This window comes from Symphalangus syndactylus, chromosome 1, assembly GCF_028878055.3.
Source record: "Symphalangus syndactylus isolate Jambi chromosome 1, NHGRI_mSymSyn1-v2.1_pri, whole genome shotgun sequence".
Lineage (NCBI taxonomy): Eukaryota > Metazoa > Chordata > Mammalia > Primates > Hylobatidae > Symphalangus > Symphalangus syndactylus.
This window is the reverse complement of record NC_072423.2, coordinates 99,982,224-100,006,828: the sequence shown is the minus strand read 5'-3', so window position 1 is coordinate 100,006,828 and position 24,605 is coordinate 99,982,224. Positions and strand designations below refer to the sequence as shown.

Sequence of the window (24,605 nt, the reverse complement as noted above, 5' to 3'; positions counted from 1 at the left end):
TCATCAATAGTTTAGAAAGATAGCTTTTCATCTCATAGCTCACTACCAATAACTATGTTAATTTTTAGAATTGTCAAATTTGGGATGACATCATCAAATCACTTTCCTATATAAGCTGTAATATTTGGAAGACATTTCTGAAAACTAGCTCTGCCTCTGTACCTTTCAAACCATGTTTCTCCTCCACTACCTACATGCAGTCCTTGGAGGATGCATGGTGTCACGACACAATCTCTGGCCATTCATCTTTGTGTTGCCATACCTGGGCAAGTTGTCACAGTGAGTGGTGGTGGTATTCCTGGAAGTCATTAATCTTCTAGAGGACAAGAATTTATTTAACTGTAGCTGGAAATTTACTTCGCAATGCTCACTCCCCATGGTCATGGCCCCAAAATGAATATGGCCCCAGAAATATTACCTTACACAAAGCCTATGTTGGGGCTACAGGCTTAGTGGTGGTAATCATGTGCAGTTAGGATATTTAGCAAATTTGAATCAGCATCTGTGTGTGTTGTCACGTTACAGCCACCAAACACCACGTGTTTGAGATTTCACTGTTTTGGGCAACAACGTGAACACCTTTCTCAGTATTCAGGGCCGGGGAATGTTCACAGCACAGCTTGGCTTCAAACCTGCTGGGAAAACGTGCAGCTGGCCAGGTCACAGGGTGGGCAGGACACAAAAAGAAGAGGGTCCTGGAAGACTCTGCACTAGCTCAGGAACAAGGGAGTCCCCCTTCCCTCTTCCTTTCTCTCTATGCCTCTCCCAGCCCTTCATCCATCCAAACAGTCATGGTACCTGAAATTCTACTCCCAAAGCTATTTTTAGAGTTGGCTGGTCTCTTCCCTGTCGTGGCTGCATGTCAGACCTACTCACATCTGCCCCACTCGGCCTTCTCGCCACCTGGCTGTGGACAATCTCAGTTACCTCTGCATCCTATCATAGGGGCTCCCCTGCTGCAGTCCAAGAACCCTAAGGCCAGGCGCCGTGCTGTGTTCTTCTTGCGCTCCTGGTGAATGCAGTGGTGCTTAGCAAACTGCTGCATGAAGGAGTGGATCACCCAACAGCCTGATGTGATCAGGAAGCGCAAAGAAAAGGGGTGCTTTAGGGCCAGGAGGGAGGTTGAAAGCCTCATTCAAAAGACACAGCAGGAAAAGGGCCACACTGAAAACAGGACTTGTGAGGGGAAGCGATCGCTTATTCAAAGGAATCACAAGGTCAAGGCTCAGAATTTGCAGAGCCCAATAGACAAATGACACCAGGAGCTTTCCTTGGGACCATGCCTGGGAGGAGAGGGTTTAGAACGTCAAGGTAGAGAGAGGTGGTGCAGGAGAGGAAGCAGGAGTGGTCTCATCCACCATGACAGCTGCCCATGGTGAGACGAGAGTGGTGAGGGGCTGTGCCCCGCACGGGGCCTGTGAAGGCTCGTCCTGTTCCAAATACCATTGCTCCAACATTCCAGAAAACAGTCACCCCAGGGCTGTGATTCACAGCTTTATGCTGATACATTGGTCTCTGTCTGGAGCATGTGGATGAGAGCCAATATGGCTGCGTGTTAAAGATCAGATCTTGTACTGACAGCAAATAGGGACACAGCAGCTGGACAGGGAGCAGGTTGACCCACAGCCGGAAGAGCAGCAGCAGAGTTTGCAGCAACTGCACTGAGACTATTGCCCAGTATGAAGTGCAGTGGCGCAGTCACAGGTCACTGCAGCCTCCACCTCCTGGTCTCAAGTAATCCTCCTGAGTAAACAAGACTACAAGTGGGTGTCACCATGCCCAGGTACTTAAATTTTTTTTTTTTTGTAGAGATAAGATTTCTCTTTATTGTCCCGGTTGGGTTTGATCTCTTGGCCTCAAGTGATCCTCCTGCCTTGGCCTCCCAAATTGCAGGGATGACAGGCATGAGCCACCACATGCAGCCTCTTTTATGTCTGGTATCATTTCCTTTCATTGCTCATTAGCTCCTTTGGAAACAGTAGGCTACCACTGTGATCTGTTTCATGGCAGGCTTCCTAGCTTTCTTCCATCGCCTATAGGGACTTACTGAGGGCCCTTGCATCCACTCTCCACTGGAGAGAGGAAAACCTTCCCCATCTCAGGAGTCAAATTCAAAATTCATGCTGTGCTTTTCCAGCACGCACCTGTTGGCTCTTTTGAGGTTCCCCTGTTTTCAGCTCTGTTAGATGTTTCTTTGCTTTCTCTTGCACAGACCCTGAAACCCTGGGGGACTGTGGCTCTTGGAAATTTATCCCCACCTCCTTGTACTTTGAGGTTCACTTGTTTTTTTCGTGAGACACCATCTCACTTTATGTTACTGAGGCTGGACTCCAGTGGTGCAATCACAGCTCACTGCAGCCTCAAACTCCCAGGCTCCAGCCATCCTCCCACCTCAGCCTTCCACGTAGCTGAGGCTACAGGTGTGAACCACCATGCCCAGCTTACCTGGTTTTGTTGTAAGTCTCCAGCATGCATTTTCGGTTTTGTTACTTAGTTGCTCGGTGTCCTGTGGGCTGTGGGAATGTACAGGGCCCAGATGTAATGAACTCTGCGTTCGTGTCTGCTGCCACCTTCTGGAGTTTCCCAGTTTGGATTTTTGAGTGAACTGTCTTAAGCAGCATTTCCTTTTAACATTGTGAAACTAATGATAGCTATGTTTCCTAGCAAGATGCACCTTTGACACGCTTTTATACCCTCTCCTAAATGTGGTTGAATTAATCTAAGCCTTTTTTTCCAGATTATTTCATTTTTCCTTACATTGCATCTCTTTTATCTCAGAAATTTGTCTTGGAAATTCCCACTCTGTTCTTCCCCAGCATTATCAGCAGTCGCTTAGATCTGTGGGTGTTCCGTGGGAGCTCATTTCTCACCAGCGCTCCCTGTGTGCTATCTTCCCTCCACCTTTTCCCTCCGGGTTCGCTTGGCTGGAGATCGTCCTCAGATCACTCTTGTCCCCTCCTCCCCCATGTGTGATTTCTAAAGCCTTGCCTGTGTCACTGATCAGAGAACAGGCTCAGCGTGGTGGCGCGTCACCATGAAACAGATGGACTTGGCTCAGGTTCCTCAAATGTGTCACTTCCCAGGAACTCCCCTTTCCTGCCGGGAGACTGAGCTCCGAGGACACCTTGGGCCACTCTATAACTTCCTGCTTACCTTTAGTTATGGAAAGCCAGTTGACCTCATAATTCTAAAAGGCGAATTGAGTGTTTGAATCAGAGCGCGCTGGAGCTCAGCGGTGCTTCACTCCTCCTCCCCCGACCTTGCCCTGCATGGGGTCCTTCCAAGGCCCCAGAGGAGAGTGGGAAGCTGGAAGCCAGGGGTCTTGTGCAAAGCCCTGCTTGGCTGGTGGTCAGTACTGAGGGCCTGCCTGCCCCTCAGCGCCTCTAGCGGGGGCATTGAATGCCAAATCCTCCCCAGGCTGAGCCCTCTTCTCCTGCGAGCAGAGACTGTGAAGATATTTGAGGCCGAGAGGAGGGCAGAAGGGAATGGCAGGTTTTTTTTTGTGAATGTACCAGGCCTGCTGGCAGGCGTTTCCCAGCTTAGCTGACAGATCAGAACGCAGAATCAGTCACTGCACAGGAAAGGGGTTGGAAAGAATTGCACCAAGCATGCAGCTGATTTACAGACATGAGAGGCTTTATTGCAAGGAAATTCATTCATTACTTTGTTATTGTTTTTAAACAGATGGAGACAACAGGAAGGAAGGAGACCTTCCTGGTCACAGGTGGCCACAGGAGAACAGTCAGCTGCCCAGGAGGATCCAGGGTCCCAATGGTGATTGAGAAGCTGGTTCTTAGTGATCACTCAGGAACATCGGCCTGGCCTTGTGGGGTCAGACCTGGCATCTCAGTCAGCCCAGGGAGAGGAAGAAGATGGCCCGCACCCAAGTGCAGGGAACGTCGTGGCAGTCAGCTGGGTGCCCGCGTCCAGGCAAGGACAACTTCTGCATCAAGGAAACATGCGTTTCCAGAGTGAGGAGGCTGAAGGCAGGGCCCAGTGGAGAGCTGAGCCATGGAAGGAGGTGAGTGCGTGGATGATGAGCTGGAGAAGGGGCAGGTGCCTCAGGGAGGATGCGTGGGATGAATTGATTCAGGGAAATCAGAACAAATGCTTTCACCAAACAGGCGAAAACTGAAGGTCTGTGTTCAGAGCCTCAGATCTTACACTGGCAGCACATGGGGACACAGCAGCTGGACTGACAGCAGCAGGGCTTGCAGCAGCTGGACTGGCAGCAGCAGGGCTTGCAGCAGCTGCACTGGCAGCAGCAGGGTTTGCAGCAGCTGGACTGGCAGCAGCAGGGTTTGCAGCAGCTGGACTGGCAGCAGGATCCACAGCCTGAGGAGCAGCAGCAGGGCTTACAACAATTGCACTGGGAGCAGCCACAAGAACCACAGCCCCCCTTGGAGCCCCCACAGGAGCCGCAGCTCCCCTTGGAGCCCCCACAAGAGCCACAGCCCCCCTTGGAGCCCCCACAAGAGCCACAGCCCCCCTTGGAGCCCCCACAGGAGCCGCAGCTCCCCTTGGAGCCCCCACAGGAGCCGCAGCTCCCCTTGGAGCCCCCACAAGAGACACAGCCCCCCTTGGAGCCCCCACAAGAGCCACAGCCCCCCTTGGAGCCCCCACAGGAGCCGCAGCTCCCCTTGGAGCCCCCACAAGAGACACAGCCCCCCTTGGAGCCCCCACAAGAGCCACAGCCCCCCTTGGAGCCCCCACAGGAGCCATAGCTGGAGCAGGAACAGGCTGGCACACAGCAGCACACGGGCTTGCAGCAGCAGACAGGCACACAGCAGCTGGAGCCACAGCCCCCACAGCCGGAGCCACAGCCCCCACAGCGGGAGCCACAGCCCCCACAGCCGGAGCTACAGCCCCCACAGCCGGAGCCACAGCCTCCAGAGCAGCCACAGCAGCCCATGGTTCTGGTGGATTGAGGGTGGACTAGGTAGAGGAGCAGGTGAGAGGGAGGTGCAGGTGTGGAGCTCCCTGAGCCGGGGCCCTTTATATACCTGTCCAGATGTCAGGCAGGACACAGGGTCCCTTTCTTGTGACTGTTCACATTATTTTTCCAGAGCTCTGTTTTTTTCCTTTTTGCTAGCGACTTCCTCCTGGCTCAGTTGAGCATCTACTTTCTGTGTGTGCTAAATTTGTCTTTTTCCCCATTTGTTTTGGCTCCTGCAACTAAAACCTCAGCTCCAGGCTGTCTGGTGCTTCCTGCAAAGCTCCAAGGTGCTGGTCACCTGCTCTCTGCTGACCACATGTGACCAATGGGCAACAGCCTCTGCCCACTTGCTCTCATCTTTCCTGTGTTGACTCCCCCAATAATATTAATTTTACATTTTTAGATTTCAAAAGTTATCCATGGTCTTTATATTTTACTCTTGCCAATCTCAGCTTTCCGGGTGTATTAGACCATTTTTTTGCATTGCTCTAAAGAAATACTTGAGGCTGGGTAATTTATAAAGGAAAGAGGTTAGAATGGCTCATGGTTCTGCAGGCTGCACAAGCATGGCATCCACCTCTGCTCGGCTTCTTGAGAGGTCCTCAGGGAGCTTTTCCTCATGGTAGAAGGTGAAGCAGGAGCAGGCACGCCACATGGTGAGACTGGGAGCAAGGAGTGAGGAGGGGCCACACACTTGTGAACAACCAGATCTGAGTGAACACACTCATCACCAAGGGTATGGCGCTAAGCCGGTCATGAGGGATCCACCCCCATGACCCGAACACCTCCCCGCAGGCCCCTCCTTCAACACTGGGGATTACATTTTGACAAGAGATTTGGAGAAGACATCCCAACTATAGCATTATCCCCCTGAACCCTCAAGTCTCATGTCGTTACATCGCAAAATAGAATCATCTCTTCCCACCAGTCCTCTCAATGTCTTGACTTATTCCAACATCAAGTCCAAAGTCCCAAGTCCAAGTTCCTTCTACATATGAACCTGTGAAAATCAAAACACATTATTTACTTAGAAGATACAATGACGGTAGAGGCATTGGGTAAACACTCCCATTCCAAAAGGGAGAAGTCAGATCCCACGCATGTCTGAAATCCAGCAGGGCAGCCATTAAATCTTAAAGCTCCAAAATAATGTCCTTGGACTCCCAGTCCCACATCCAGGGTACACTGGGGTGAGCAGTGGGCTCCTAAGTCCTTGGGGAACTCCACCCTTGTGGCTTTGCATGGTTCATCCGCGCAGCTGCTCTCATGGGTTGGAGTTGGATGCCTGCAGCTTCTCCATGCTCAAGATGCAAGCTGCCAGTGGCTCTACCATTCTGGGGCCTGGAGGATGGTGTCTTCCTTCCCACAGCTCAATTAAGCAGTGTCCCAGTGGGGATCATCTACACAAGTAAATGATCCTTCCCCACACCTCACCCCTGTGGTGATATCTGTGACCTTGTTCTTCGCAGGGCATTCCACTGGGGTCTGTCCCATGCTCCCGCTTCCAGCCACCCTCCTCTTTCTAGCTCACTTTCTCCAGTGCTTTGATTTCACCAGAACTCTTAGTCCATTGATACAACCATGGCTTCACTGATCCCCAACCTCTCTGATGCCTCTTCTTGTTCTGTTAACAGCTTTATTGACATACCATTCATATACCACACAATTCACCCATTTAAGGTATACAATTCAATGCGTTTAGTATATTCACAGAGCTGTATACCCATTGCCATAATTAGTTACAGAACATTTCATAACCTCACACTCTTTAGTACCCCCCGCTCACTCCCCCACAGGAAAGTTCTCCAGGTGGCTTCAGATCAACGCAATTCTCTCTTGTCTCACTTGTGGTTCTCAGGCGTGATTGCAGAGGGAGCTGAACAAACATTTCTGAAAGAAGACGTACAAATGACCAACGAGAGCTTGAAGAAATGCTCAGCATCATTCATCATCGGGGACACGCAAGGCAAAACCACAATGAGGTGTCCTCTCATGCCACAGAATGGCCATTATCAAAAAGGCAAAAATAAATCCTGCAGAGGAAGTGAAGAAAGGGAACTCAAATGCTCTTACGAGTGGGAAACTGTACAATCACTAAGGAAAACGGTTTGGAGGTTCCTCAAAACTTAAAAATAGAGCTAACCCAGCAATCCCACTACAGGGTGTGTATCCAAAGGAAAAGAAATCAGTGTGTTGAAGAGATATTTGCACCCCATGTTTATCGCAGCACTGCTCACAATAGCCACGATATGAAAGCACCTAAGTGCTTGTCAACAGATGAATATAAACCATGGAAAAGTAATGAAAAAGAAAAGATGGTGTATACACACAATGGGATTCTATTTAACCCTAAAACAGAACAAAATTCTGCCCTACATGACAGTACAGGTGAGCTTGGAGGACATTATGCTAAATGAAATAAGCCAGGCACAGAAAGATGAACCGCATGATCTCACTCACAGGTGCAAGCTAAAGAAGTTGATCTCAGGAGTAGAGGATAGAATCGTGGTTACCAGGGGCTGGGAAGGGGTGGGGAGGAGGGAAAGGGGAGAGGCTGGTTCACAGATACAAAACTACAGCCACACAGCGGGAATAAGCTCTAGTGTTCTGTAGCATTGCACGATGACTGGGGTTAACAATAATTTATTGCACATTTGCAGATAGCTAGAGGAGAAGATACTGAGTGTTCCCAACACAAAGAAATGATAAATGTTTGAGGAGATGATATACTATTCACCCTGAATGATCTCTACACATTGTATACATGTATCAAAATATTTCACTGGATCTCATAAACATGTACAATGATCATGCTTCAATTAAAATAGTAATAAAAGAAGAAAAAGAATAACTATAGAATATGCTGGGAATGCAACATCCTGAGATAGGGAGGGACTGTCCAGAAGAGCCTGGGCTTTGTCCTGGTTCCTAGAAACAGGACGTTCTTTGGTGCTTTAGTGCAATGAATCCTGTAGCCCTGGGACATAAGACCCAGGGCAGGCGGCTTTCTGGGATCTCTCAGCTGTGGTGTGAGTGGGGCACGCATGGATGAGACTCAGCTCATCTGGGAATCTTTGCTGAGGCTAGAAGGCTCCCAATGAATCCGAGGCTTCTGTTCTCCCTTGCTGCCTGTCTGTAACTAGTATACCCACTTCCTGTGACATATGTGAGTGTCTCACCTGAGTCTGATAAATGGGTAAATTAGTAATTGCCAGAGGCTACTAATAATTTACTTTTTGTTTCTCTCTATTTTTCTATTCTTGAAATTTCATACCTGTGAAATTGTATGATATGTGGTCTTTTATAATTTCCTTCTTTCACTTAGTGTAATGTTTTGTGGTTCATCCATGTTGCAGCCTGAAACAGTACTTCATTACCTTCTATGATAAATTATTTATGCTAATCTTCCTTTGCATGAATACACCATTCATTCCTCAGTTGGCAGACATTGGACTCTTTCCACCTTTTGGCTGTTGTGAGTAACGCTGCTGTGAACATGGGTGTGCCAGTTTTTGCATGGAATGTGTTTTCATTTCCCTTGGGAACATTCCTAGGAGCAGAATTGCTGGGCCCTTTGGTAACTCTCTGCTTAACTTTTTGAGGAACTGCAGACTGTTTTCCACAGTGGCTGAGCAATATACATTCCCACCGCAGTGCATGGAGGTTCCAATGTTTCTGCATCCTTGTCAACATTTGTTACTTTACTTTATTTTTATTTGTTTATTTATTTTTTAGAGACAGGGTTTTACTGTGTTGCCCAAGCTGAAGTGCAGTGTCATGATCATAGCTCACTGCAGCCTCAACCTCCTGGACCCAAGGAATCCTTGTCTCAAACTCCCCAGTAGCTGGGACTACAGTTGTGCCTCATCACACCCAGCTAAATTTTTAATGTTTTGTAGAGACAAAGTCTCGCCATGATACCCATACTAGACTCAAACTTCTGGCCCCAAGGGATCCTCCCTTCCAGCCTCCTGAGTCACTGGGATTACAGGTACAAGCACACCCTGTCCTAATACTTGTTATTGTCTGAACTTTTACATTATATTCATCCTAGTGTTTGTGAAATGGTATCTCATTGTGATCTCAATTTGCATCTCCCTGTTGAATCATGATGCCCAGGGTCTTTTCATATGCTTGTTGTCATTTGGGTATCTTCTTCAGAAAATGTCTAATTAAGATTCTTTGCCCACTTTTTAATTGGGTTATTTGTCTTTTTATTATTGAGTTCCATATCCAGAAGAATAAAACTCGGCCACCAACCAGATCACCATATACAAACACTAATTCAAGATGGATTAAAGACTGAAATGTAAGACCTCAAACTATAAAAATCCTAGAAGAAAACCTAGGAAATCCCCTTCTTGATATCAGCCTTGGTAAAAAAGAATTACGGCTAAGTCCTCACAAGCAATTGCTACAAAAACAAAAATTGACAAGCGGGACCTAATTAAATTGAAGAGATTCTGCACAGCAAGAGAAACTATCGGGGAGTCAACACTCAACCTACAAAATGGGTGAAAATATTCACACACTGTGCATCTGACAAAAGTCTAATATCTGCAGTCTACAAGGGACTTAAACAAATCAACAAGCAAAAAACAAATAACTTCATTAAGAAGTGAGTAAAGGATATGAACAGACACTTCTCAAAAGAAGACATGCACATGATCAACAAATATATGAACAAATGCTGCACATCACTAACCATTAGGGGAATGTAAATCAAAACCACCATGAGATACCATCTCATAGCAGTCAGAATGGCTTTTGATAAAAAATAAAAAATGAAACAACACAAAACAAAACAAACCTAAAAACAGATGCTGGCAAAGCTTGAGAGAAAAGGGAACACTTGTACACTGTTGGTAGGAATGTAAATGATTTCAGCCACCATGGAGCGCAGTTTGGAGATTTCTTAAAGAGCTAAGAATTGAACTACTATTTGACCCAGCAATCTCATTATTGGGTATATACCCAAAGGAAAATAAATCATTGTACCAAAAAGACACATGAATCCATATGTTGACTGCAGTGCTATTCACAGAAGCACAAACGTGGAATCAACCCAGGTGCCCATCAGTGGTGGATTGGATAAAGAAAATGTGGTACATACACACCATGGAATACTACACAGCCACAAAAGAGAATGAAGTAATATCTTTTGCAGCAATATGCAGCTGGAGGCCATTATCCTAAGAGAACTAATGCAGAAGCAGAAAACCAAATCCCACATATTCTCACTTACAGGTGAGAGCTAAACATTGAGTACACATGGACATAAAGATATAAACCATAGACACTGGGGAACAAGAGGAGGGTGGAAAGGAGGGAGGGGGCAAGGGCTGAAAAACTATTGGGTACTACAGTCACTATTTTGGTGGTGGATTCATTCGTACTCCAAACCTCAGCATCACACAATATACCCATGTGACAAACCTGCACATGTAGCGCTTGATTCTAAAATAAAAGTTGAATAAAAAGTTCTTTATATACTCTAGATATTAGACGCTTATCAGATATCTGATTTGTAAATCTTTTCTTCCTTTATGTAGATTGTTCTTTCACTTTGTTGATCGTATCCTTTGATGCAAAAATATTTAACTTTTGATGACATCCAATGTATTTGTATTTTTCTTTTGTTGCCGGCCCTTTTGGTGTCCTATCTATGAATCCATGCCAAATCCAGGTCATGTTTTCTTTAAATAGTTTTATAGATTTGACTCTTAAATGTAGGCCTTTGGACCCATTTTGAATTAATTATTGTAGTGTGAGGTAGGAGTCCAGCTCATTCCTGTGCATGTGGATGTCTAGTTTCCCAGCACCATTTGTTGAAGTACTTTTCTTCCTCCATTGAATGATCTGCCATCATGTCAAAAATCAGTTGGTCATCTACACGAGGGTTTATTTCTGGCTCTCAATTCTATTCCACTGGTTTAATATATCTATTCTAACACCATTACTAAACTGCCTTGATGATTGCAGCTTTGTAGTAAGTTTTCAAATTGGCAAGTGTGAGCCCTCCAACATTGTTCTTCTGGTTTTTTTTTTTCGAAGTCTCACTCTGTAGCCCAGGCTGGAGTGCAGTGGCGCAACCTTGGCTCATTGCAAGCTCCACCTCCCAGGTTCACACCATTCTCCTGCCTCAGCCTCCTGAGTAGCTGGGACTACAGGTACCTGCCACTATGCCTGGCTAATTTTGTTGTTTTTAGTAGAGACGGGGTTTCACTGTGCTAGCCAGGATGGTCTCCATCTCCTGACCTCATGATCCGCCCACCTTGGCCTCCCAAAGTGCTGGGATTACAGGTGTGAGCCACCGTGCCCAGGCTGTTCTTCTTTTTAACATTGTTTTAGCTATTCAGGGTCCCTTGAGATTCCACATGAACTTTAGAATCAGCCTGTGAATATCTGCAAAGAAGCCAGCTGCTTTCCTGATAGAGACTGCATAGACTCTGTGGATCAATTCTGGGGATATTGCCATCTGAAAAATGTTAAGTCTTCTGATACATGAACATCAGTCTGCTTGGGCTGCCATAACAAAATATCACAGATTTGGTGGCCCAAACAACAGGCATTTATTTTCTCACAATTCTGGAGATCAGAAGTCCAAGATTGGGTGCCAGCAAATTTAGTTTCTGGTGAGGGCTCTCTCCTTGGGTTGCAGATGGATGCTTTCCCACTCTTTGCTTACATGGCCTTTCCTTTGTGTGTGGTGAGAGAAAGAGATGGAGGGAGGAAGAGAGAGACAGAGAGAGAGAGAAGCACATGTTCCCTGGTGTCTCTTCTTATGAAGATGCATATCCTATGGAAGCCCTTATGACCTTATATAACCTTAATTTCTTCTTAGAGAATCCGTCTCCCTATACAGCCACAATAGGAGTGATGGTTTCAACATATGAATTTGAAAGAACATAAATATTCAGTCCACAACAAATCTGGGATGTTTTAGATCTTCTTTAGTTTCTTTCAACAGTGTTTTGTCACTTTCAGAGTTGCAAGTAGAAATACAATTGATTTTTACATATTGGTCCTGTATTCTGAAAACTTGCTGGGTTCATTTATTAGTTCTATAATCTATAAAACATTGGCTGAACACGATGGCTTATGCCTATAATCCCAGCACTTTGGGAGTTCGAACCAGGCAGATCACATGAGGCCAGGAGTTCAAGACCAGCCAGGCCAACATGGTGAAACCTCATCTCTACTAAAAATACAAAAACTAGCTGGGCATGGTGGTGGGGCATGCCTGTAATTACAGCTACTTGGGAGGCTGAGACTGGAGAATTGCTTGAACCCAAGAGGCAGAGGTTGCAGTGAGCTGACATTGTGCCACTTCACTCCAGCAACAGAGTGAGAACCTGTCTCAAAATAAAAAATCTATAAAACATTAGTAGCTCTGACAAATTGACAAGTAGAAAACAAACAACCAAGTTTTTAAAAAGATGATTGATTCTCTGATAAACAAATGGAAATGCACAATTAAAAATATAAAAAGTAGATCAAACTCACTGGTAGTCAGATACATGGGATATTTTCTGTGGAGTCCTAATTATGGAAAAGGAGCCAGGTTGTTTGGACCAAGGGAAAGCAAAAAGAGAAAGCAGATAAGCTACAAGTGTGCCTTTCTCTATGGTGCAGGACTTAGCCCTCCTGCACAAATAACTCACATAACTCACAATCTTCCTGCACTCTACTTATGACCTCAGTTTATAGAAAAATGCAAGTTAGCTCACTGGAACCTTGGCATTATCAGCACTGCATGTAACCCTTTCCAGCACAAGCACCATCCTATAAAATCCCCAGCAAGCCTTTGTCTCCTGGCAGCCAGCTCCTCCCTTACTGACCTGCCCTTTCCATTCTTGCAAAGTGTTTTCCTACATTCTCAAATAAATCTGCCTTTCCTTACCTACAATTGTCTTGGTAAATTCGTTTACCGCTCATGCCAGTGGCCCCAGTTAGTGGTTACCTGCAACATTTAATATCTACTAGACTGGCAAACATTAACAAGAATAATAACACCTATTGCTAGTGAAATTGCGGGGAAAAGGCACTGTTTTACATTGTTCCGGGGATGTAATTTATTATAGTATTTTTTGAAAACAATATCTAATAAAATTAGGTAATATCAATACAATTAGTCTTGAAATTACTGAAAATAAGATTAAATGTAAACATATTCATGTATACATATATGTGTATGATACATTGTTTGCAGTGTCAGAAAAAGAATCCTAGCAAATTGAAAATGAATACTAAGAGTAATGCCCAGTGAAATATTAGATTGCAGCCATACCAGTGGACTTGGAGAAATTTCCTCAAGGCTCTGGCTAATGTGAAATGTAGATGCAGGAAAATGAGCACAGTAGGATCTTATTTTAGTAGCAAACAATAAAAATATCTTTTACACATATGTTGGGTGTGTGCCTAGGGGTACATAGGACAGTGGCTGGGTGGAGTGGGGAAGGTATGTAGGAATCAACAAAAAGAAAATGACAATGAAAAGTGAGTCCAGTATGTGTGATCCTACTTATGGAAAAATGTCATATATATGAATATGCATGTGCATAAAGAAACATAGACTTATACCCAGATATACTTCCTAGGAGAGGCAACCATGATACAGGTTTTAGTGAAAAAAAATTAAGTTGCAAAGAAATGTGGATAATAAAATTCTAATTGGTAACAATACCCAATCATGTATGTGCATCTATTCTTTTATACATTGTATGTGCAAGGAGGAGGGTTGGTTGGGGGTGCCTGTGGGGCCTGGCACTGGGGATGGCTTTTATTATTTTTTAATTGTGTATATTTAAGACATACAATTCGATGATCTCGTGTCTACATTTTGAAATAATCACCACAGTCAAGATAATTAAAATATCCATCCCTTCACATAGCTCTCTCTCTCTCTCTCTCTTTTCTTGGTGGTGAGAACATTTAGGATCTACCCTCTCAGTACATTTTAAGTACATAATAAACACCATGTTGTTAGCTGTGGTCACTTTGCTATGCATTGAGTCTCCAAGCCTTATTCATCTTGCAGAACTGAAGCTTTGGACCCCTGGGCCAGCACCTCCTCATTTCCCCTTTCCCTGCCTCTTGTTCCCATGCTTGCACTCTGTGCTTCCGTGAGTTTCACTCCTGTAGACTCCATGTGTGAAGGAGAGCGTGTGCTATCTGTCTTTCTGTGTCTGCCTATTTTCACCTTGTGTAATGTTCTCCAGATTCGTCCATGTTGTTGTAAGTAACCAGATCTCCTTCTTTTGAAAGCTGAAGAATATTCCATATATACATATATAGATGTATGTATATATTCCACATTTTGAAAAAGTCAAATACATAGAAACATAAAATAGAACAGTGGTTACCAGGGTCTGGAGGAAGAAGGAAAGGGGGAGGAGGAAGTCAAGGGCTTGCAGTTGTGTAGGAGAGGGAGCCGAGCAGTCCAGTGCACAGTGCAAGGACTACAGGTGACAGGTGCTGTGTGCAGCAAGTGTGCTGAGAGAAGACTCCTGGTGCTCTTACCACACACACATACACATGCACATCATACCCACACACACACACACTCATACACACACATAAATACACTCAGTCTCACACACACGCAATTAAAACACACCTTACACACACTCATACACACATAATCATACAAACACACACACTCATACATATGCATACACACTCATACACACACTTATACAAACACACTCATGCACACACACTCATACACACACATACAAAAGGGAACCATGGAAAGTTTTGGAGGTATTAATTGTAGCCATCATTTCAGTTGTGTACATGTTTGCCACAACACTATGTTGTCCACCATGAATATATACAATAAAAATAAATGTAAAAAATATGTGACTTGGGAGAGTCCTTCATAATAACACCTGAGAGGCGTCACCTTTCTTGACTTTTTCGGACCATGAAATGCATCTGCCAAGGTTGGCAGACGTAGGGACCTGACCTCCTGGGCCCTCACGTGCCCAGTTATCTTTGGCCTTCTGGACTGGAGCAGTTTGTAGACCCTGGAGGCAGGGCCCCAGCACTGACTGCTTGACCTCAGGCCTCTGCCCCATCAGTGGTCAGGTGGCGGCCACTAGGGCATGGGAGCTCGGCCATCCCTGCCTCCTGGAGTGGATGAGGTTGGCGGCTGGTCAGCCTGCTCGTGTCCCACCCTTGCCTCATGGACCCTGGTAGCATCACTGGCTCGGCCTTGCTGGACACCCACAGGCACAGCAACCACTCTGTCCCAGGTGGCTTGCCCTGCTTTTGGCCAAGTTCTGGGTCTGGCCACTGCCACAGAAGGCTCAGTCCCCTGTGTGATCATCCTGGCTGCTGCTGGGTGCCCACGGCACCCCTGGTGCCCCTCCCTTTACAGGGCTTGGGTGAGCACCAGGCCAGGACCCTCTGAAACTGGGACTTGTGCCCTGTCTGGGGTCCTTGTCCCACAGGTTGGGCCAGAGGCCACATGGTATGCTGCTGGCTGGCCATGGCTGTGGGAACGTGACACTCACCCTTCCCTCTGGCAGCCTCCAAGTGACCAGTTTCCCCGTGGATATTAATTTCCTGAGGCCAGGAGCCATTTGGGGCTGCAGGGCAGCCTGCCAGGTGCCATCCTGGCCCCTTTCACACCATGCTGGCCACGGCCTGTCATGGGGGTCGGATGCAGGCGATCCCGTGCAGGAGGTATCTCTGGACCTGCCTCTTCTCTTGCTCATCACAAGGCCAGGTCAAGCCTAGTGTCAGGGCTCTGGTGGGGTTGCAGGGCCAGGCCTGTCCCATGGGCCTGGGGTGTCCAGGGCACACATAGAGGAAACAGGGGCTCTGCATCCTGGCTCCTCAATGTACTGTGGAAATCATGGGCCCTCAATGTCCAGGTCTGTGGGAGGCATCCACAGAGACTTCCAATGAAGGAGCCACTGGACAACTCCTGGTATCTCCTAAGTTGGGGACAGGCCAGCCACACCCTGAGTCCCTGGGGACCCCCAGAGAGTGACCCACTGCCTTGGGCTCTGAGGAAGCACTCTCATTGTAGAGCACAGGGGATGTCATGGCCCACTCCTCTCAATTTTGCTGTGAACCTAAAACTGCTCTAAAAAAAAAGTCCGTTAAAGGAACTAGCATGGGCGATGAGGAGGGGATCATTCACCCCTCAGTTGGACACTGTGTGGCTATGAATCCACCCTCAGACCACAGAGTGGGCTTTGGCAGCAACACCACACCCTAGCTTCATTCTGAGCTCAAATTTAACTCAAATAAACCAGGTCATTTTTCTATTGTTCTTAGCCACTGTTAAACCAGGTCATTCGTTCTGTGTTTTTGCAATTGGCTTTTAAACAAAAGAGCTGGGTTTGGTGTATATTTCCTTGTCAAATGTTTTTTTCCACAATTCTGTAAAAAAACAGACAAACAAACGAATTTTCATGAGGACATGGAATATAAAAACTTGATGCTTTAGAGTAAAGGGATTATGGGCAAGTTTCTCTTATTTTCAAAATTATTTTGTTTATGGCTGTCACGATGTTATTGTGCAAGAAATAAAAACTGGTAGAATGAAAAATTAAAAAAAAAACATAACTACAATGAGAGCACCCTGGGGTGTCGGCATCTTTTATTGTGAGCAGCCCCGGCTGGGGATCACACCCACGCCCGACTGTGGGGGCTGCAAAGCTTGAACAGCAATTAAAATGCACAGCCTTGCAATCAGGTGCTAATTATAAGGTAGGGACACAACTGGGGAGGAGCAGGCATTTGCTGAAACTCTTGGGATGAAATCATCTGGGTGGACATAGGTGAGCCAAAAACTTGGAATCCCCAAATTTCCCTGAGCTCTAAGCAGCCTGTCCTGGCCCACGCTAGTCACCCCCGCACACCCACTCACCCCCAGCTAAGGTGGTCCCATCTCCATTAGAAAGACACCCTTCAGGGACTTCATCTGAAGCAGTCGCCACTCAAGGACCCGCCATCACCCCCAGTTCCACAAGAGAGGTGGCTCCCAGAACAGCATAAGCAGAAACAGGTGAGCTTGTCCGGGAGGAGACAGCCTACACGCCAGTACAGGCACAGCATGCCTCCCGTCTCACTGTCCAGAGTGTGGGAAGTTGAAACGGGGAAGGATAAGAAATGAGAGAAAGTCAAGCTAAGTGTATCTATTCAAGTGCACGTACCAGGGTTAGGGTTTTAGCCCAACGCAGGCTTTGTGTAAAGTAATAATGCTGGGGCGTTAGTCATTTTGGGGCTGGTTCAGTGAGATACATTTATGAATTCAGAGTCTTTTCCAACTATATTCCAATAATTTCTTATCCTTTAGAGGATGAATGACTTCCAGGAATACTCCTACCATCCACTGTGACAATTTGCCCCAGTAAGGTGAAAAAAAGATGAATGGCCAGAGATTGTAGATTGTGTCATGATACCATGCGTCGTTCAGTGGCTGCCTGTGGGCAGCGGAGGAGAAACAAGGTTTGAAATGTACAGAGGCGGCTGGGCGCAGTGGCTTACGCCTGTAATCCCAGCACTTTGGGAGGCCGAGGCGGGTGGATCACGAGGTCAGGAGATTGAGACCATCCTGGCTAACACAGTGAAACCCCGTCTCTACTAAAAGTACAAAAAAAAATTAGTCGGGCGTGGTGGGGGGCGCCTGTAGTCTTAGCTACTCAGGAGGCTGAGGCAGGAGAATTGCTTGAACCCAGGAGGCGGAGTTTGCAGTGAGCCGAGATTGCACCACTGCACTCCAGCCTGGGCAACAGAGTGAGACTCGGTCTTAAAAAAAAAAAAAAAAGAAAGAAAGGTACGAGGCAGAGCTAGTTTTCAGAAATGTCTTCCAAATATTATAGCTCATATAGGAAAGCAATTCGATGACATCTCCCCAAATTTGATAATCCTAAAAATTAACATAGTTATAGATAGTGAGCTGTGACACTAAAAACGACCTTTCTAAACTATTGATAATACAAAATTTTAAGAGAGCTGTGCTAGAAGAAATAATGAATTCTCCCCACCGTGCCCCCAACCATTAGCATTCGTAGGAACCTCTAGCTGATGCCAAGAAGGAAGAGCTTGGCTGCCCTAAAGCTTCCCTTGGCACAACCCATGGGAATGGCAGGAGGTGGGGAAGGGGCTGCAGACACACCCTAGGGGAGAAGCAGAGGCCACTCCACCAAGGCATGGGGAACACGCAAGGCCCTGGGGAGTCCCACGTAGACTCCCATGGGAAATGCAACCCTCTGCCTACAATGGGGTCTCGGGTGATTGTTATGGGGCCAGTGAAGAGCCTGTGCCTGTGCCTTGGCAGGCAGAACACCATGAGAGGTCATGAGATGCCCGAATACACAAATTACATGGGAGCAACCAAAATGTTAGCACTCTAGAGATTGGGGTTATGGGTAATTTGTTGTCTTCTATAATTGTCTATCATTTTTAACATTTAAACACTAAAATTTAAAAGTGAGATGGGAATAACATCCAGAATATGAATATGTCCATGTATGAATATACCACATTTTGTTTACCGACTCATCAATTCATGGACATTTAAATGGTTCCACTTGTTGGCAAATGAGAATAAGGCTGCTATGAGTATCATCATACAAATTTTTATATAATACATATTTGCAGTGCCCTTCGGTGGTTACCTAAGAGTGGAATTGCTGAGTCATATGGTAACTCTACATAGAACATTTGAGGAACTATTTTTCAAAGTAGTGGCATGATTTTTTCATTTTCATCCAATGCACGAGGGCTCCCATTTCTCCACATTCTCATCAGTGCTTCTTATTGTCTTTTTGATAATAGCCATCCCAGAGGATGTGAACTGCTATCTTATTGTGGTTTTGATTTGCATTTCCTCTGATTTTCCCTGATGTCTAACAATGTTGAGCTCCTTTTCATGTGCTTATTAGCCATTTGTATATCTTCTTTGGAAAATGCCTGTTTAAATCCTCTGCTGAGTCTTTAATTGGATTGTGTGTTTGAGTAGTAAGAATTCTTTATACGTATAGATGCAAGTTCTTATCAAATATTTGATTTCAAAGTAGTTTCTTCCACTCTGTTGGTGTCTCTTCATTTTCTTCATAGTGCCCTTAGAAGCACCAAAACTATTCGTTTTGATGGAGTTAATTTTAGTTTTTTTCTTGTGGTTTTGGTATCATTATCTAAGAACCATTTCATACTCCAAGGTCGTGAAAACTTAACCTGTTTTGCTTCTAGTAATCCTCTAGTTTTGGCTTTTACAATTAGGTCATTGATCTATTTTTTCTATTTTTGTTTGTTTGTTTGGAATACGGTATGAGGTCAAGATTCAAATTCATTCTTTCGCATATGGACATCCAGTTGTCTTAGCAGCATTGTTTGTTGAAAAGTTTCCTCCTTTCCCATGGAATTGTATAGTACCCGTGAAAATCCATCAACCACAATTGTGAAGCTTTATTTCAAGAGCCTGAAACCTACTCCATTGATCCATCTTTCTATCCTTATGCAAGAGCCACGCTGCCTTGATGACTGTAGCTTTGCAGCCCATTTAGAAATTGGAAAACACGAGTCCCCAAACTTTGCTTTTCTTTTTCAAGATTGTTTTAGCTATTTAGGGTCCCTTGAATGTCCACATAAATTTTAGGATCAACTTGTCAATTTGTGAAAAAATAAATCTGAGATGTTGATCGGAATTGCATTAAATTGGTAGAACAATTTTTTTTCGGAGTGTTTCAGTCTTCACAATATTAGGTCTTCCAATACATGAACATGGGATTTTTCTCCCATTACTTTTGTCCCCCTTAACTTCTTCTAATGGTGTTTTGTAGTGTTAAGTGTCCAAGTCTTGTACTTTTTTGGTTGCATTTGTTCCTAAGAATTTTATTGTTTCCTTACATTCTTTTTGCATTGCTTTTTGCTCTTGTAAAGAAACACAGCCGGCCAGGCGCGGTGGCTCACGCTTGTAATCCCAGCACTTTGGGAGGCCGAGGAGGGCGGATCACGGGGTCAGGAGATCGAGACCACAATGAAACCCCATCTCTACTAAAAATACAAAAAATTAGCCAGGCGTGGTGGCGGGTGCCTGTAGTCCCAGCTACTTGGAGAGGCTGAGGCAGGAGAATGGAGTGAACCCAGGAGGCGGAGCTTGCAGTGAGCCGAGATTGCGCCACTGCACTCCAGCCTGGGCGACAGAGTGAGACCCCGTCTCAAAAAAAAAAAAAAAAAAAAAGAAACACAGTTGACTATTGTGTATAGTCCTTGCGTCCTGCACTCTGCTGAGCTCGGTTATTGGCCCTAATAGTTTGTGTGTGTGTGTGTGTGTGTGTGTCCCTCAGCATCTTCTGTATACAAGATGAGGTTTGCTGTGAATAGAGATAGTTTTGCTTCCTTTTTTCTTACCTGGATGCCTTTAGTTTCTTCTCCTGTCATATTACTCTGGCTATAGCTTCAGTGAAATGTTGCATAGAAGTGGTGGGTGTGGACATTCTTTTCTTGTTCCTGATCCTAGGGGACAACATCCAGGTTTTCACAGTTAAGTACCATGTTCACTGTGGGTAGATGGCCTTTATCAGGCAGAGGAAAGTCCCTTCTGTTCCTCCCTGTGCCAAACCAAAGCTGGGAAGCCTGTGGACACTTGGATTCTTCCTCACTCTGGGCCCAGAGATGGAGGGTGCACTTCAGCCTGTGCTCAACCACACTGTCTTGGATCCCCGAAGCAGCACAGTTTCCAGTGTTGTCCTAGAGAGCATCTCAGGGACACAGCTCATTCTAGTCTCGCTTCGCCCTCTCCTGGCTTGACCCACAAACTGGGGACTGGCTGGACCCAGAGAGCACCCATTACATCCCTTCCTAGGCACTGAGGGCAAATTTACCTTCTCTCCCAAACATATCCTCCCATGGGGAAGAAGTAGGAGTCCAAATTCCAACCAAGACAGACTGAATCCCACTGAGACGCAGCTGGGACTCCCTGTGTACTAATGAAAGATCCTCACTCATTCACTCATTCTTCCCTCATCTTCATTCATTCATACATACTGCTAGTGGTTCCTTCATTAATCAGTTCAACAACTGTTTCTGGAATGGGAGCTGGGCCTGGCACACTGTTACAGCAGTGGGAGTAATAAGCTATCAGGGAGGGAGGGGAAGGACATGTGGCCAGTTTGCCAATGAGATGGAGGCTGGAAGAAAAGAGTCAGTGAGACCAAGGCTGAGGGGTGGAGAATTTATTTAGTGCTGCACCCAGATGCATTTTGGATTTCCAAAGATACATGTGATCACTTGGGTTGCAGGACATCCATCTGCAAATGCCGTGGAGCTCCTGGAAGGCAAAGGAAAGAAGGGTTTGCTATCTCGCATGGAATTTTTAAGAAGGGGAATTCCAGGCTATTCCTTGGTATGAGGGCTGCCTCCAGTGTAGTCTGGCTCAGACATATGGAGGCATGTGGGAAGGAGGGGCAAAGGTGCCTGGGTCTTGGGATATCCTTATAGGGAATGGGCAGGGAGTGGTTCATTCCATTTCCTCAGGGCTGGAAAAAGAGGCCCTGAGCCAGGGGAGTCATTGTTCAGATCCAGAAGAGGATGTGCTTGAGGGGTAGTCACTTGTTGGGAAGCACAGATCTTCAACGGCACCTGAGGTTTCCCACTAGAGCCTCAGATCTTGCACTGGCAGCACACGGGGACACAGCAGCTGGACTGGGAGCAGCGGGGCTTGCAGCAGCTGGACTGGCAGCAGGATGACCCACAGCCTGAGGATGAGCAACAGGGCTTGCAGCAGCTGGACTGGCAGCAGGATGACCCAGAGCCTGAGGATGAGCAGCAGGGCTTATAGCAGCTGGACTGGCAGCAGGAGGACCCACAGCCTGAAGAGCAACAGCAGGGCTTGCAGCAACCACACTGGGAGCAGCCACAAGAACCACAGCCTCCCTTGGAGCCCCCACAGGAGCCACAGCCCCCCTTGGAGCCCCCACAAGAGCCATAGCTGGAGCAGGAACAGGCTGGCACACAGCAGCACACAGGCTTGCAGCAGCAGACGGGCACGCAGCAGCTGGAGCCACACCCCCCACAGCCGGAGCCACAGCCCCCACAGCCGGAGCCACAGCCCCCACAGCTGGAGCCACAGCCCCCACACCCGGAGCCACAGCCCCCACAGCTGGAGCCACAGCCCCCACAGCTGGAGCCACAGCCTCCGGAGCAGCCACAGCAGCCCATGGTTCTGGTGGATTGAGGGTGGAGCAGGTAGAGGAGCAGGTGAGAGGGCGGTGCAGGTGTGGAGCCCCCTGAGCCTGGGCTCTTTATATCCCTGCCCAGGGTGAGGTGTGAAGCTGGGCACATGGTCACTTCCTTGTTCCTGTTTGTGCAATTTTCCCAGGGAGATTTTGTTTGCTTTCTTGAAACTAGAAACAATCACGTTCTGTTTGCTGTGTTTTGCAGTTTTAATTCTGGCTCTGCGTCTCTACTCTGACTGGTGCATGCCACACCCGTGTATCATGGAAGAGACTGACTGGGGCCCCCAGGTGCCCGCTGGACCTGCCACACATCCCCTTCCCCAATGATTGTCCTCACACGACTCCTGGCCATCAGGGGAATGCCTCTGAACAGCCACCACGAGACCCAGAGAGCTTGGCCAGGAGGGGCGTGCAGGACCTCGTAGCTTTCTTTTTTTTTCTTTTCTTTTTTTTTTGAGATGGAGTCTCGCTCTGTCACCCAGGCTGGAGTGCAGTGGCATGATCTCTGCTCACTGCAAGCTCTACCTCCCAGGTTCACGCCATTCTCCTGCCTCAGCCTCCTGAGTAGCTGGGACTACGGGCACCTGCCACCATGCCTGGCTAATTTTTTGTATTTTTAGTAGAGACAGGGTTTCACCGTGTTAGCCAGGATGGTCTCGATCTCCTGACCTTGTGATCCGCCCGCCTCATAGCTTTCGAAGCTCTTAGGGCAGGAGGCTGGGATCAACTCCTCCCTCCTGGGGGGCTCCCCAGCTGGGCAGCTGCCAGGAGCTGCTTGCAGGGCCTCATGCCTGAGGCTGCATCAAACCTGAGGTCACTCGTGTGCAGGGTGATGGGGCTGGGAGGGGCCCGACACACTTGTTCAGAAAGGCAGAGCTGGCTGGGTTACTCTTCTGAAACTGTCGAGAGAGACCTTTGCAGGATGTCAGAAAAGGAGGGACCCAGAGGCAGGGGTGAAGCCTGTGTCCCTGTCTTGGGGCTCCCGTGACAAATGACCACAAACTGGGGGCTCAGACAAGAGGAATTAGTTCTCTCACAATTACAGAGGACAGACACCTGGGTGTCTGCAGGCTGAGGTCCCGCCAAAGGCTCTCGGGAGGCTTCTTCCTGCCTCTTCCAGCATCTGGGCTCTGGGTGTTCCCTGGCTGTTCCTTGACTGTGGCCGCACGGCCCAGCCTCTGCCTCCGCAGCCACAGGGCCGTCTCCTGCGCTCCAGGCCTCTCTTTTCCTGCAGTCAGGTTCCTCCGGCCCCCCTCTCACCGGGACGCTGAGGTCACGCTCAGGGCCCATCCTGGAGTCTGGGATATCTTTCCCATCTCAGGATCCTAGACACAATCACGTTTGCCAAGGCCCCTTACATCCACAGGACCCAGGAGCCTGGATTTGGAGGCCAGGAGGGCATCGGTCAGCCAAGCACAAGACGCCCTGGAGTCACCCTTGGTGCCCGTCCCTCTATGACAAGGTGGGTCACTTGTGAACAGAGTTTTGGGTCCCAGGTGGCCTCTCCACAGGAGCCACTGCCCCTTGGGGGTGGTGGGCAAGCCTGGTCAGGTTGCAGAAACTTTGGGGGTTTTGTGGGTCTGCTGGTGCCCCGTGGTCTGTGAGAGTCAGGCGATGTTCTGTGCAAGCTCTGCGGGGAGAGGGGAGTTGCAGTGCAGGCTCCGCACAGCCTCAGCACCACAACCTCTCCTCCTGCACACAACTCAGCTCCGGTCCCACAACAGCCCCTATTTCCAAAAGGAGGCCTCAGCTTCTCTCACATTGATGGTCCTGATGCCAGCATTAGGATCCACGCCGGGCTTCTGGGAGCTCAGAAACAAAAGGGAGTTTGTTTTCTAGATCAGGTTCCAGCAGGAGGCCATAAGCCCCCAGCTGGGAAAAGGGGCCGTAGCTGAGTGGAGATAAAGCAGTGATTGGCGGTGTTTCCCCAACTGTCCAGGGCAGGGACTGACTAACTCTTTCTGGGTTTTTGTTTGTTTGTTTTTGTTTGAGACGGAGTCTCGCTTGTCGCCCAGGCTGGAGTGCAGTGGCGAGAACTTGGCTCACTGCAACCTCTGCCTCCCGGGTTCAAGCGATTCTCCTACCTCAGCCTTCTGAGTAGCTGGGATTATAGGCACGTGCCACCATGCCCAGCTGATTTTTGTATTTTTAGTAGAGGTGGGGTTTCACCATGTTGCCCAGGCTGGTCTCAAACTCCTGACCTCATGGGATCTGCCCACTTTGGCCTCCCACAGTGCTGCCATTACAGGTGTGAGGCACTGCACCCACCCCGACTAACTCTTTCTGTTCAAGGCTGGGGGCTAATACTTTGGGCCACGTGGTCACTGTGACGACTGCTTGACTCTGCCCCAGTGGCCAAGGCAGCCACAGATGCAGAACCGCCCACCGTAGCTGCGCTCCAGGGAAGCTTAAGGGACCAAAGCAGGGGGAGCTGGACCCGGCCCGTGGGCTGTAGCTGCCCAGGTGGG

General features: G+C 47.5%; 2 protein-coding genes across 2 annotated transcripts; both read left to right on the top strand.

Moving 5' to 3' along the window:
* Window positions 1-1,359: 1,359 nt before the first annotated feature.
* Window positions 1,360-15,449, top strand: LOC129490643 (putative uncharacterized protein DDB_G0291608). The gene is made up of 5 exons (XM_063638921.1): window positions 1,360-1,375; window positions 3,837-4,021; window positions 4,203-4,507; window positions 4,659-5,041; window positions 15,394-15,449. The coding sequence occupies exons 1-5, from the start codon at window positions 1,360-1,362 to the stop codon at window positions 15,447-15,449; spliced, it is 945 nt and encodes a 314-aa protein (XP_063494991.1).
* A 615-nt stretch (window positions 15,450-16,064) lies between these two features.
* LOC129488793 (CLK4-associating serine/arginine rich protein-like) lies at window positions 16,065-24,592 on the top strand. Its single transcript, XM_063638916.1, has 5 exons — window positions 16,065-16,139; window positions 16,854-16,961; window positions 21,559-22,220; window positions 23,459-23,599; window positions 24,490-24,592. The coding sequence occupies exons 1-5, from the start codon at window positions 16,065-16,067 to the stop codon at window positions 24,590-24,592; spliced, it is 1,089 nt and encodes a 362-aa protein (XP_063494986.1).
* The last annotated feature ends 13 nt before the right edge of the window (window positions 24,593-24,605 follow it).

What these genes read in the sequence shown, in the direction of transcription:
- LOC129490643 (XM_063638921.1), top strand. An exon ending in GAGCTGAGCCATGGAAGGAG is followed by an intron (nt 4,022 to 4,202) that starts GTGAGTGCGTGG and finishes CTGGACTGACAG; the next exon opens with CAGCAGGGCTTGCAGCAGCT. An exon ending in CCCTTGGAGCCCCCACAGGA is followed by an intron (nt 4,508 to 4,658) that starts GCCGCAGCTCCC and finishes CCCCCACAAGAG; the next exon opens with ACACAGCCCCCCTTGGAGCC.
- LOC129488793 (XM_063638916.1), top strand. Translation starts at nt 16,065, where the DNA reads ATGGGCGATGAGGAGGGGATCATTCACCCCTCAGTTGGACACTGTGTG. An exon ending in AACAGCATAAGCAGAAACAG is followed by an intron (nt 16,962 to 21,558) that starts GTGAGCTTGTCC and finishes GTTTCCCACTAG; the next exon opens with AGCCTCAGATCTTGCACTGG. An exon ending in TCTTTATATCCCTGCCCAGG is followed by an intron (nt 22,221 to 23,458) that starts GTGAGGTGTGAA and finishes TTCCCATCTCAG; the next exon opens with GATCCTAGACACAATCACGT.